This window comes from Mus caroli, chromosome 13 (genome assembly GCF_900094665.2).
Source record: "Mus caroli chromosome 13, CAROLI_EIJ_v1.1, whole genome shotgun sequence".
NCBI lineage: Eukaryota > Metazoa > Chordata > Mammalia > Rodentia > Muridae > Mus > Mus caroli.
In genome coordinates this window covers 98,793,416-98,808,612 of record NC_034582.1, presented here as the reverse complement: position 1 = coordinate 98,808,612, position 15,197 = coordinate 98,793,416, and the positions used below count along the sequence as shown (strand labels likewise).

General features: G+C 41.3%; 1 protein-coding gene across 7 annotated transcripts in view; it reads left to right on the top strand.

The window, feature by feature from the left end:
• Positions 1–15,197, top strand: part of Rnf180 (ring finger protein 180) — a 167,192-nt gene that overhangs the window by 17,296 nt on the left and 134,699 nt on the right. For all 7 annotated transcript variants that reach the window (XM_029484986.1, XM_029484985.1, XM_029484984.1 and 4 more), the window contains exon 2: positions 10,538–10,672. In XM_029484986.1, coding sequence (XP_029340846.1) covers positions 10,538–10,672 — 135 coding nt within the window. The remainder of the gene's footprint in view (positions 1–10,537; positions 10,673–15,197) is intronic.

Below are 15,197 nucleotides of genomic sequence, written 5' to 3'. Positions count from 1 at the left end.
AGGGAAGACATGACAGAGAAGACTAGACAGGGAAGGCATGGCAGGGAAGACATGACAGGGAAGGCATGGCAGGGAAGACATGACAGGGAAGGCATGGCAGGGAAGACATGACAGGGAAAACAAGGCAGGGAAGGCATGTCAGGGAAGACATGACAGGGAAAACAAGGCAGGGAAGGCATGGCAGGGAAGACATGGCAGGGAAAACAAGGCAGGGAAGGCATGACAGGGAAGACATGACAGGGAAGGCATGGCAGGGAAGACATGACAGGGAAGGCATGGCAGGGAAGACAAGACAGGGAAGGCATGAGAGGGAAGACAAGACAGGGAAGGCATGGCAGGGAAGACAAGGCAGGGAAGGCATGACAGGGAAGACAAGGCAGGGAAGGCATGACAGGGAAGACAAGGCAGGGAAGACATGACAGGGAAGGCATGGCAGGGAAGACATGACAGGGAAGATGTGACAGGGAAGACATGACAGGTGCCTAGAAGCATGTGGTAGCAGGAGCATGAGGCTGGCTGATCACACTGCATCTACATTTGGAAAGCAAAGTGACACTGGGAAGTGGGGTCATATATAGCCTTTAGGTCTTGTCCTAGTGACTTACTTCAAGGATCACCTCTTAAAGTTTCCACAGCCTTCCCAGACCACTCCATCAGCATGCACCAAGTGGTTAGAACATAAGCCCATCAAGGAAATTTCATATTCAAAGCACCACACTTGCTAAAGTCAGTTTTGAATTGTATAGTGCCTAAGAACTGAGGAATCCTAGGAAGACAGATAAGGCATAGGATAGGTATGGAATAGGAGCTCTGTGGGAATATGGTAGACTGGGTATTTTTTTCCTAACAGAGGTGGGGGTACTTTCTAAGAAGACAGTTTTGACTGTGAATATCCAAGAACCGTTAAGACTGACTTCATCAGTTTCAAACCCAGAAGTGTTTAAGGCCAACAATTACTAAAGAAGATTAAGGTCTCTAATTCAGGATTTAGACACTTTTAGAGTTAATAAATTAGAGGCTTTAGTCACTGCAGGTCCTGTGCCTAGAATTGTAAAACTGGCAGTTTGGAAATAGCCCAAGTCTTTCTCCTATCTCTGCAGAAGTATTTGATATCTTTGACTTAGTGAATGCCAATGTAAAAGGGAGCTTAGGTAACAAGCCAGCTTACACTAAATAATTCATGTGCTAAACTATTTATTGAACTAAGTAGGAGCCATAAAGTCTAAAAGAGCCTAGACATAGCTAAGAAGTTACCCCCAGTTCTATCTAGTAGGTCAATTTCAGTTTTGTTAATTTTTTGTTGTAAATTACTTAGGTTGGGGTGCTCTGCACTTCAGTTCTTCTGGGGCCAAAACAGACACCAGGGTTCAAGAGCACGAGCATGGGCTGACATCTTACTAATTTTACAAAATGACCTTATAGGTATAGCCCATTCCCAGCAAACTTATTATGCATGGCATTCTGTCCAGGAAGCAGCCACTGGTTCAGAAGGCTGTTTTTGCAAAGCAGTTGTGGACTGCTACTTAAATTCATGCATCCCATATGGTGAGATCTCACTAGCATTCAAAGATGTTGCTTCTTAATATCGACAGAGTAGATGTTTTCTCTCATTTCAGGGAGACCTGCCAATCATACAACTTTTAGGAGATTGAGTAGCCTACAGAATGATGCCTACAAATATATCGTAGTGTTTGTAAGCAAAGATGAATATATTGATCTGCTTAAAAATAAAAATTGGTTAGCCATGGTTGTATGCATTTGGAGTCCTGGCTACATTGAGATTAAGGCAGGAGGCTTGCTTGAGTCCAGAAGTTCAAAACCAGCATGAGCTTGACAGCAAAACCAAGAATGAAAGAAAACCCTCAAAACCCAACAATAAAAGATAGAAATGGTGTTGCTCTGCAGGACTCTGAACTGAACAAGCCCCATAACCATTTTGCTTTCTAAGTTGCTGTGCTTTAACTTTTTTCACATATTTACCAAGTTCACCTCACTTGATTTCAATCTTAGTTTTAAAGAAATATTTTGGTAATAAGGAAATCCCAAGTTCCTTCATATGGAATTATACCTGAGCCAAGGCTGACGTTTTTCCACAGAGGGAAATAACAGTCAGAGGTAGACAAAGACTTGAGCTTCTTTACGGGGGTTGTAATTGCCGTGCTCAGTGTTACAGAAAATTACAGCCTAAGCCGTTCCTAATGTTTCTTTCACAGGGACTTATTTGTCCTCCTTAACCATTTTGAGGGATATAATCGGGCAAGGGAATTTGCATAGATGACGTTTTGGAGAGATCTACTTTGTGTTAAGTATCAGTTCTCAAGTTGTATTGCTAAGACCGGGTTGAGAAATGAGATAATGTTAAGGCGTGGTTTGCCTTTCTCACCACTGCAGTTCTCACTGGAGACACAAAGGCAGTGGTTGGTAAATAGAACCACAGGCTTGCCTGCCAGTAGTCCTTTCATTCTCTACTGCCCCAGGCATGCATTATCTTTAATCCCAAATATTTTTGTGGTTAAAAAGGTAGGAAGAACTTGCATACTACTGAAAGCTGACCAGACGCGCCGTGTTTCAGTTGTGAGCTACTGTGCAGCCTGCCCAAATGACTGCAGGTGTTCAGATATGAGCATTTTTCATACTTGTTATGTGTCACAAAATTTGATCTTTTAAGTTAAAATGAAAACTTTAGGCAATTACTGTGACCTTACAAGCTTTACTGGTGTCCTGTAATCAAAGAATATTCTCGCTGAGGTTGATGGTGATGTTTGTGAGTGTAAGTTTGCAGTATTATGCCACTGACGTGTTCAGCATTTGAGAGCTGTAACTCTTGGAGCAATGTTTCCCAAATGTGCAATAACATTCAAGAAGCGTCAGCCACTATAGCAGGAGCAGGACAGGCAGTGATGTAGTAAGCAGGTGCCAGTGTATGTGTGAGTATGGGTACTGTGCATTAAGAAAACCATAAGACTGTCTGGACTGCTCCCCACAACCTTTGGACAAGATATTCACATAGTTCCCTGACTTGCTTAAGCCAGTACTATAGTGTCTCAGTTGCTGAGCTGGAGGAGTTTGTGTCCAACACATAAATTGTTCAAGACTGTTCAAAGGACTACCCACTTTGTTAATAAGTTAGGCTTCAGTGTCTCACCCTTCCTTTTAACATAAGTTATTGGCCAGAAGCCATCTCATTTTTATAAACAGATTGCTAGCAGATAACCATCTGTTGCTTCCCCTTTCAAGTTCAGATAAGTATAAACACAGCTAGACATCTTTCTCTTAAGCCCCTCTTCTCCATAGCTGAAGAACTCCACTTTAGTTCAAACGTAATTAATAATTAACTGTGGAAACAGAAGTGTACGGAGCCATGTAGTATGGACTTGTGTATTTCTCAATCCACACCAGAGATTTGTTTTTTTTCGGTAGCAGATAAAACAACTGATCAACTTGAGAAGACTTAGAGGCCATGGAATGGTCACCCCTAAACGGGACTTATATTACACCCTCATTCCTAAGGGTTCATTACGGAAGAGGGGAGTGAAAGGTAGTAAGAGCCAGGGCTGGTGGATCACCAAGAAACAGTTAGTGGTTTCCAGATGTAGTAGGGCCTTTGTACCTATAAATCCATAGCAGCTGTGAGCCCAGTATCCACAAGCCCAAGAAAGACTAAACTCCAGCCTAGAAAGGTGAAGTAGACATGAATTCCTACCCCTAGCAATGGAGCTAAAGGCAACTGATTGATAGCTGCTGGGAGAGGGGTGGTCCCTGATAAGTCAAGCACGCTTCAGTGGGAGGCCACATATACAAAGGTATATTGGCAGCACAAATGGGACTGGGTGGAGAGAAACACAACAACACAGACACAAAGGTGAGTGAGTAGGGAACCGGGAATAGATCTCGGACACTTGGGTACAGAGGTCAGAACTTAAAGATAGGCTTCCTATAACTTGACACTTCAGATCAGCACGCTTGTATTATTTATTGAACAGATCATCTGTTTCCATGAAGAGATAAAGGGAACGTGAGGAGCTCTCATCTATGTATTGTTTGTCTGATTTCGGTCAATGTTTGTTGTGAGTTTCTTAAGATCAGATACTGCATTTGATTATGTGACTGGAATGAGTAGAGAATGCCTTTTAGTAACTCGAATTGTTAAGAAAAGCAGAACTAAGAATGATAGAACTTGACTGCTTTGGGGAGATATGTACTGAAAGAAGAGAAACTGAATATCCCTAGAGTCCACCCGCTATATTTAACATTGACTTCATCCTTAAAGGATAACAACTATTGGCTCAACGATGCCATAGGGAATGAAAATGCTGTACCAGAAAGAGGCTAAGAGTTAGAAAGCACTGTTTCTAGGGAACTATGCAAGTATCTGTATTCAAAAAACCATGCAGCCAAAATTATGGGAAGGACAGTAAGAGAGAATTACATAACTGTGTCAAAAGAGTTTATTGATTAAAAGCATGATGACTATTAATTTTGACTGCATAGTTTTTGCAGTAATTTTTAATATTTAAAAATAATTTAAAATTGCAGCTTTAATTGCAAATTGTAGATGCAGAGACAGGGGAGGTAGACAAGAAGTCCTACCCAAGGAACTCTTGGCAAATGTACTGCTAGAAGAGTTGTGTCCGGCCTTTGAACATTGTGACATGATCATCTTCAAAGTATACCCTAGAACTGAGTAAGCCAGTAATAACAACAACAACAAAAAATTAAACTTGTGAAAATAGTCTCACAAAGTTTAAGTTTATAATTTTGTGTTGGCCCTCACATAGCCATATGTGGTTCCATGTGGCTCACAGGTCAAAGGATGGACATATGTACACCATCCTAGTTGTCATATTTTGCCCGTTATGTTTAGCTTTTTGTAACCTTATCACATGTATCAATAGGTTCCACATGACCAGTTTGGATCCCCATTACTCATGGGAAAGGCCAGACATGGTGGTATATGCTTGAAATCCCAGCCCTGAGGAGACAGAGGCAAAGAAGATCCTAGGGACAGGGGTAGGGTGGGGGTGGGACATTTCTGGCTTATCAGTCTAGCCTAGTCAGCAAGCATCACACTCAGAGAGAGATTCTGTCTCAAAAAAAAAAAATGTACCACATTTTCTGTATCCATTATTCTGTTGAGGGACATCTGGGTTCTTTTCAGCTTCTGGCTATTATAAATAAGGCTGCTATGAACATAGTGTTCTTATTACCAGTTGGAACTTCTTCTGGGTATATGCCCAGGAGAGGTATTGCTGGATCTTCCGGTAGTATTATGTCCAATTTTCTAGGAACCTCCAGACTGACTTCCAGAGTGGTTGTACAAGCTTGCAATCCCACCAGCAATGGAGGAGTGTTCCTCTTTCTCCACATCCTCACCAGCATCTGCTGTCACCTGAATTTTTGATCTTAGCCATTCTGACTGGTGTGAGGTGGAATCTCAGGGTTGTTTTGATTTGCATTTCCCTGACGATTAAGGATGTTAAACATTTTTTCAGGTGCTTCTCAGCCATTCGGTATTCCTTAGTTGAGAATTCTTTGTTTAGCTCTGTACCCCATTTTTTAATGGAGTTATTTGAATTTCTGGAGGCCAGCTTCTTGAGCTCTTTGTATATATTGGATATTAGTCCCCTATCAGAATTAGGATTGGTAAATATCCTTTCCCAATCTGTTGGTGGCCTTTTTGTCTTATTGACAGTGTCTTACTCAGCTATTTAAAACAATAAATCTGCTTGTGGACGTTGTACATCGTGGTGCGCACTAGGCTCCGCACCACGATGTACAACGTCCACAAGCAGGATATAACTTTCTCTTGTGAGGCTATGCCAGTGCCTGGCAAATAAGAAGTGGATGCTCACAGTTATCTATAAGATGGAACACAGGGCCCTCAATGGAGAAGCTAGAGAAAGCACCCAAGGAGCTGAAAGGGTCTGCAACCCTATAGGTGGAACAATGATATGAACTAACCAGTACTCCCAGAGCTCGTGTCTCTAGCTGCATATGTAGCAGAAGATGCCTAGTCAGCCATCACTGGGAAGAGAGGCCCCTTGGTATTGCAAGCTTTATATGCCCCAGTATAGGGGAATGCCAGGGCCAAGAAGTGGGAGTGGGTGGGTATGGGGGCAGGACGGTGGGAGGGTACAGGAAACTTTCAGGATAGCATTTGAAAAGTATATAAAGAAAATATCTAAGAAAAAAAGAAAAAAAATAGAAAAAGTTTTATTAGGTAAAGGAAACCTCTCTTTAAGACTGACAACCTGAGTTAAATTCCTTAAAGCCACATGATATAATGAGAGAACTGACAATATAGTTTTTCTTTGACCTCAATATCTGCTTTGGTACACACATGCCCACACACACATGCACATGAAAAATAAATACTGCCTTAAAAATTGGCCAACGAGCAATAGAGAAGGAAGAACATCTGATGTTGACCTGTGGCCTCTACATGCTCATACACATATGAACATGTGCATAAACATGCATATACAACACACACAACCATGCATTCCAAATAGAGGAAGAAAAGCAGGTTAAATTAACTTTATACAATATAGTATATTAAAATTTGATTATATAGTTAACATACATTTTAAAATATATTTCTCATTATTTTTTACCAAGTCTTCAACATCTATTATATGTTTTTGTACAATATGGACTGGCTACTTTTCAAGTGCTATGTAACCACATCTGGTTAAGTTATTATCTGTAGATTTGCACGTATTTATTCTTAATGAACTGCCAGGACAAACATTTCTCCCAGAGCAGTCTTAAAAAGATGTTCATGCAACATCTGTACATTGGAAATACTGGCCTAGATCTTTGGAACAAGATCAAAATGAGATCTATAGATTTAAAAATCATTTATAAGGATGAGTTGTCACAGTGTAGTCTTTGGTAGTTGTCACTGAGGACTTACTGAAATGTCCTATTGACCTTTATTTGTATGTTACTACAAGTTAGGAGGACCTGGGCGACTATCTGAGAGGAACCTGAGTATCTGGATTTGGGGGCATATAAACGTACATGGATACTTTCAGACTTGATTCTGGTGTGAGGCTTCCCTGAGAAGAGAATCACGGGGTAAAAGAGTTGGGGATGGAGGAGGTTAGGGATATCCAGGGGAAAGAGAAACACTTGGGGAGTTAGACAAGGTGGGGATTATTCCAACAATGCAGAAACAAGATGGGGAGCTTTTACATATCATAGCTCTTATCATTGATGGTTTCAGTAAAGTGATCTGTGGCACTTGTGGGTTCTGAAGATGAGTCAGTTGATAAAGGCAGAACTATGGCCTGTCATCTGGAAGATCAGAGCTGAGTTAACCAGCAGAGAGTTGGTGAGCCTGCTAGCCAGGGGTGTTCTATGTCTTTGAAAACAGCGTCTCTCTATTTAGCCTAGGCTGATCTAGCACTCACCATGTGGCTTAGACTGTCCTCAACTCACCCACCCCCATCTGCCTCAGCTTCCCAAGTGGCAGGATTATGAGAATTTCCCATCATGCATAACTATTATAATTAAATCCTTTCTACTTGCATATTATAGATCTTTAGGTTCCTTTTCCTATGCTTCTGACTTATAGCTGATAAAATTTAGCCATTTACATTTATATATACATATTCATTTTAGATTTAACAACACTTCAGAAGTAGAGGTTTTACCTATCTCCAGCTCTTTCTTCAAGAGTAAGTTAGAACTTCCATGAGTAGGGCTTAGTGCATTGTTACTTAAGGCTCCTTAAGCACTTTTGATGTACTAAGGATGAGACCTTCTAATAATGTATTTATAGCACAGGAGCACCACTAAGCAGAAGATAGGACTATTCATCTTCATGTTCTCAGAGTCCAGCATATTGAAGCTTTCAGTAAATATTGTATGAATAGATCAAATTGCATTAATGGGAAAAATCTCAAATTTTAAACATAGACTCACAATTGATGGAGCTATTCTGAACTCAACCATTTGCATTATCACTGGGCATAGTAAACTGTTTCACTGACTGAGCTTGTTCAAAGACCCCGCAGTCTGATAGAGACCATCATGACCTTATTTATTTTCTTTTTTTAAAAATTGAAAATAGATTCTCATATAATATATCCAGACCACAGTTTCCCCTCCCTCCAGTTCTCCCAGCTCCCCACCACCCAGACCTCACCCCTACCCCAGAACTACTCCCCATATGTTTCCTTTTCAGAAAAGAGCCTCCAAGAAGCCAATAGACAACAGCCACACATAATAAAAAAAGATACAAAAAGACAAGGCAAAAGCCCTCATCCTGAGGCTGGACAAGGCAACCCAATAGGAGAAAAAGAGTCCAAGAGCAGACAAAAGGGTCAGAGAAACACCTACTACCACTGTCAGGAATCCCACACATACAACAAGCTAACAGCCATAACATATATGCAGAGGTCCCGATATAGACCCCTATAGGCCCTCTGCTTGCCACCTCGGTCTCTGTGAGCGCAATTAAGACCCGCTTAGTTGATTTGGTTGGCCTTGATCTCCTGTTGACCACCACTTTAAAGTAAGCCCCTCTGCCAATGGGCAAAGAGACACCTTGCCCCTCCCTGACTGGAGCACATGTCAGAACAGGTGAACTGAGCAACACAGAAAAGCTGCCCTAATGGCAAAGGCACAGGGTGAGCCAGCCTGAGGATGTGAAGATGGGAGAGTTGGCCCAGACCCTTGCAGGCTGCAGCACTGGAAAGTTGGGCCCCTATTTTTGACTGGGCAGCACAGTAGAGCTGACTCTGGAGGCATGGGTGCAGATGAGCTGGCCTGGAGGGCATGAGAGCAGAACTGACCCTGCCCATGGCAGCATTGGGTGGCCTAGCAGGAGCTGTGCTGAAGAGCTCATCTGGTGGTGCAGGGTTCTGAGTTGGCCCACCCCAAAATTCTATATCATCTATCTTCAGATGGTTGGGATGGGTGAAAGGGCTAGTCTTGCTGATCCAAAGCTTCAGGATCTGCATGACACAGGCCAACAACAGGATAACCAAGAGTCCCTGTGAGAATTCAATGATGGTGTCACAGAAGCCAGAGACCTTGATTGATCCAGACCAATGACTCATTGCAATGAACGTTTGCAAGTGAAGATGGATGGACAGAGGGACAGACTGTGGAAAACACTGTGATATACCACAGCTTCTTTGATGAGATGTTTTTCTGTGCTGTATTTTGGTTTGTATGTATGTGTTTTATTTGGGGGAACAGATACAGGAGCAAAAGGCAGATATGAGGGGAAGGGGAGGTGAGCAGGACTGGGTGCATAATGTAAACTCACAAAGAATCAATAAAAAGTTAAAAATACACTTAAATTTCACTAAAAAGTAAACATGAATACTTAAATTTTAATCCTTTACATAACACTTTTTAGACAATCTATTTTGATCATTTCCCCATATCCCATTTCATCCCAGATCCTTCCCACTTCCATACTCACCCAATTTTATGTTCAATGTTTGGTCTTTTTCAAAAGCAAAAGTCAAACAAACAAACGTTCAATGTTTGGTCTTTTTCAAAAGCAAAAGTCAAACAAACAAACAAACAAACAAAAAGAAAGAAACAAACAAAAAGAGCCACAAAACAACACCACAAAAATGAAAATCAAAATGAACACTGTTTATACTTCCTTGCCGTGATTCTTTTTGGAAAAGAAGTCACACTTATTTGTTTACGTATATTATGTGTATAAAGGGAGGACTCACCCACCACAGCACCTTGTGGGGGACAGAGGACATCTGCAGGAGTTGCTTCTCTTCTACCATGTAGGTCTGCCTCAGGGTAGGCAGCAATCGTTTCTACCCAAATCAGTAATAAGAGACATAAAGCATTCTAGAAAGAAAATAAGCTTGTAGCCACTGCATAATGCATTATCATAATCAGAATTAAATGAAAGTTTCTATGTTAGACTTTTTATAAAGCACTCCTTGCCTCGGACACAGTCACTAGCAGATTGGTACCTGTTCCTTCTCACAAAACCCACTCTTGAGGTCATCCCAAAAGCTGCAGCCAGGCTCTTTCACAAAGCAGGACCTGTCCATGGCCTAAGTTGGAATTCCGTAGAACATAGCTCCAAACTCCTGGATACACTGCGCTGTTGACAGCATCAGTTTGGGACCCCACAGAATGCTACAGCATACACTCATAATCTGCATTGTGTGAAAAGTGTGTTGTTTTAGATGACAGAAAAGGCATTCCACTGCAGTACTCTGGGAAGGGAATTTATCTATGGAAGACTAAGGAATTCTGGTTCACAGGACCAAATTTTTAGGTGTTTTGGTTATTACCAGTGCTGGGGATGTTGAAATTTCCTACATAGGTATCATCCTGCCATGGAGCCCCACAACTGGCTGTGTCACAGAGCAGCCCCAGACACTGCTATGTCTTTGGTCAGGACACAGAGCGAAGGAGCTTGGCGTCTCGCACCACAGTACAAGATACTTCTGATATAGCTACACGCAACTGCTGTTGTGAGGATTCGGAAGTCAAACTTCTCCAGGGACTCTTACCATTCTCATGATCATTGTTGTTCCCACAGATGAAAAGAAGCAAAGAGTCGACAAGTACGCAGAGCCCCGAGGAGCAAATAGGCACCCTTCATTGTTGGAGATGTAGAAAATGCATTGCAAGTTCTGGTTGCTTCATGAGTCCTCTTGAGACTCAAGTGGTTGAGGTGAGTTTTGTTGACCTCAAGGGTTTTAGACTGTACAAACATTGGAGGCACACCTGTCTGTGCACACCTACTCTGTCACACCCGAGCATATGACAAATACCTTTTAAGATCTGGTACACTTCAGAGGGTGAAAACTTGAAACTTTTCATGTCAACATTTTATTGGATATACTTTGTATAGAATGAAACTAGCTTACAGCTTGGTAAATTTAATTAATTCTAATATATGTCAGTTCAGGATATACAACATTCCCATGACCAGAGAAGTCCGTTTTACCCTCTTTCAGACAAGGCCCTCCCACTCCAAGCTACCTGCTGCAGATCTCTGTCTCCATTGGCTGATGTCACCTATCCTTGTCTCCTTTCAAACGAAATAAAATCACGTGCATTCCCTTTGCCTTGTATCTGCCCCAGCATCAGATTTTACAGTTTTACTTGTATACTGTGTGCAGTAGTTTGCTGAATTCTATGTCATTTAAGAGTGTGACAATCACTGCTGTTTCCTGCTGAGGGACCTCAGTACTTACACATTTTCAATGATCTGTGCTTGTCGTTGTAGTCATCTTAGGCTATAGAAATTTGTGTAAAGCCCTCTCTTATTTTGTAATTTTTGGGATGTATTTGGAGGTGAGAACCTTAGTCACATGGCAGATATGCATTACGTTTTTAAGAAATTGCTAACAAGTCTTCCTAAGTGTACATTCCAGTATCAGTGCGTGAAGATTCCAGTTGCTCTCCTACTTTCATGTTTGCAGTCTGTCCATTCAGGCCAATGAGCAGCAGCATACCCTTAGAATCAGCTTTGTATTTTTCTGGCAACTAATGATGGGGGGGGCGGGCGACATGCCTTTCCATCGCTAATTGATTCAGAGCTATTCAATAGTCAAGTTGTTTATATTTACATTATTTGTATTTCTATCATTTATTCTTCAGAGTAGCCCTCTGAGGAAGATAATCTGTCACCTCTGCCTTAAGTGTAAGGAGACTGAGACACCAAGGATAAATGATTGAGTCCACAGTGTGTTGAGGCAGTGAGCCTGGACAGCTCTGGGAAACACTGGGACATGACGTGGAAGGGAGTGGAGCTTTAAGGTTTACAACAGACCCGACCCATGTAGCCTAGTCTGATAAGTGCCGGGGTAGGAATGGGGGCAGACTGGTGCCTTCACTAGAGCCTGCACCAGTATCTGGGCAAGAAGGCTTCCTAGAAGAGAGACTGTGAAATATATAGACATACATGTAGATATGGATTTTTAGATATTTTGAAAATGTAATTTGTGAACTGTAAAATCTACTCATTTTAAGAATATAATCTAGTAATATTCAATACTTTCAATTCAGTTATTCAAATACCAACCACCACCAAACAGTTTAGGAACTGAGACCCAGAAGTTTGTCATGCCCATTTGTCTTGCCACTGTCCCCAGCAGCTTCCAGTCTGCCTTTTCTCTCTGTGCATTATTAGTATAATGAGTATTCACTATTAAAATAATATATGTAAATGATTGAAACTATCTTATAGGATAAAATATATTTATATAATAATTAAGTATATGTTAATTTTACATATATTAAAATATATCTGGTCATGCTGCTACTGGAGAAACACAAAAATATTTAGAAGTAATGAGTAAGTAATGAAACATCTTAAGATTATGAACAAAAGATACCATCTAGGTAATCAGGCCAGAAAGAATATGAACAGAATTATCAAAAAGGTAAAGGAACCACGTGACCTACCCATCACATGACCCACCTGTCATTAGAACAAGTAGCTGCTGGTTGTGTTCCCGGCAGCCCCTGCATTAGCACAGGTGGGTGATGGAAGAGTCAAACCAGTTCTTTATTAAATAGTTCTGAAGTGAGCACTGGAGAGGTCTTTAGTTCTCTTTCCTAAACCCCTACATTCTGACCCCTGCCCAGACAACTCTCCCCGCTGCAGTAAACACTGATCCACAGTGTCTTTGTTAAAAACCAATCCGCAACTGAGGGTTTGTAAATAAAGACATGAGAGCGTTTATGCCATCTCTGTACAAATATGGGAGGCAACTTTCACACAACAGCATCCTCTAGAGTTCTATGATGTTCGAGTGCACACTGAAGGCCATGTCAGGTCCCCTAGCTCACCCTATGACATGTATCACTAATCAACAGTGCCCTTTTCAGGGTCTGGCTGTTTCTCCTTTCATTTCCACTAATGGTCCATCCTAGATGTCATGGCTGCCTTTTTCAGCACTCTCCTGTTTGTGATCTGGCATTTTTCACATTGAACCAATAGGCATTCTGGGCCCCATCCTCTCTTGTTCCGTACACACACTGACAGCTGTCAATTCTATACTCATGATATCAGCAACACTAAACAACGTTTAACAACTTGTCAAGGTCACATAGAACCCAAAGGTGTAAGGAGTTCCATCCAATTTGGCCGAATTGTAAGCTTCTTGGGTCAATTTGTTGATGCTGGGCTGGTACTGTATCTGAAGGTGAGGCTTCTAGATAACGAAGGGAAAATAAGTCATAAGGATAAGGCCAATCCAGCAGGGCTTCAGCTTATAAGGCAAGGGAGACTATGTGAGGGCCAAGAGGAAAGGTAACTGTCTACCCTCACCAGAGCCAGACAGCTGGTGCCTGACCTTGAACACTTAGCCTCTAAAACCATACAGAAGTACATTGCTGCTGTTGAGGTCCTTTTGTTTATGGAGTTTTATTATGGCAGCCCGAGCAGATTGGGCCCCCACAGGTCCTATTAGAGGCACTGGAAATTTGAAGACAAACAGAAGAATGATCTTTGTGAAGTTTCCAAGATTTATCATTCACTATAGTATTAATACCATATTTTCATAATCATAGTTCTTTTATATTTATAAATCCATTATAATGAATATCAAGAATTTAAATTTCTGCTTTAATATTTAATATTTAATTTTTTAAATCATAAAAATATTAGATACTAGTCAATTAAAGAAGTGTTCAATTATTATGTGTAGAATTGGTAAAAGGAAACGTGTAGAGCCTGTAAGACTGGGAGATTGGCAGAATGCTGGGCTTATCTGCAAGGAAAAGGCTTTTCTCAGGAACTGAGCCAGAGAAAGCAGTGCAGGACAAAGACCATGGAGACCTTCAGCAGCAGTGTGTTCTGAGTCCCTGAGCTGTGTCCACAGAACATTTGGCACTCAGGGTTAAAGGAGGGCTGATCAAGACGTGAAGCTGGAAAGATGGTCAGGTGCCAGCATTTAACTCAAACTAAAAAGTCCGATCTGTGTCATAGATGAGAAGTCTCTGATAGGGTGTGACTGTCATGGCCTTTGAATTCTGAAAGGATCTTGGTCATAGTTTGAAGAGTATAGAGCATGGATGGAGGTTTCTCCCGAGCTCTCTCTTGCCCTTACTTTCTCTGTCTCCCTTGGCCCACCCTCCAGATCTCTTAATTAGAGCTTTTTATTCTGGGGAAAAAAAACCCAACAACTTTGCAGGATACACGTGAATATGAGAAAACAAAACAAAAGACAAGAGAAACAAAACAAACCCAAAAAGACAAGGAATCCAAAAAGTTGGGGTATTTTAAACATGTAACTCTTTAAGTATTTAATTGAAAACAAACAACAATGCCAAGTGATAGTCTTGTGACAGAGTTTGTCCCTGGCTGTGCACAGATGCAGTAGTTAGGTGATTTGAGTTACTTATTTCTAATAAATTTGCTGAGATACTGTTATTGATTACACTTGAAAACTAAGTTTTAAACATTTGTCAGAATATTATTTAATGACATTAAATCATCTATATTTAAACATTCAAACCATACAGTGTTATTTTAAAAATTAAGTCCCATGCAAAGGAGAAAAGAGAATACACATCCTGTCTGGACAGCTGAAGCCATTCCAGGCTCGGAAAGTAAACTGTCGGAGAGGTGCACTAGTGCCCCCTGCTGCTTGGATATATTATTTTATTTTATTTATAAACATTGTGTAACTATCTTCCTACAGCTCAGTGTGAAATTAGCTTCCGTGTGTGTGTGTGTGTGTGTGTGTGTGTGTTTCCCTCTACCATGTTGCATCTCACTCGACAAAATCTCCCTAGTAAAGTTTCAAATCTTAGTGAAATAGCCTTGTCTAGCGTGTAAGTTCCTTATTGGCAAGGAGATGACCTGTTATGCTGTTAGAAAGGCTTTTAGTTCCCCTGGTCAGGATTCTTCAGAGTCTGTTATTCTCTTACGTTTATTATGTAGTTGCTTAGAGTACAGAATCGTGGTCTTCGTTATCATACATGCACACAGCACTGAACTTGTCTTGTATTTTCCCCACCATTGTGGTTCTGACTCTTTCCCCACTCTAGTTGACTTTACTGTTGCGGCCTGCCCGCAGTCCACAACACGAACGGTTCAACTGAGAATGGCAGTTCGAGCTGAAAAGAGAGGAATCTAGACGGGGCGGAAGAATGAATGGAGCTAAGACAAGATCCTGATCAAAGCTCAATTTTACTATTTCCAGACACTCAGTTATAAAGGAAAGGGGAGGGAACCCAATATT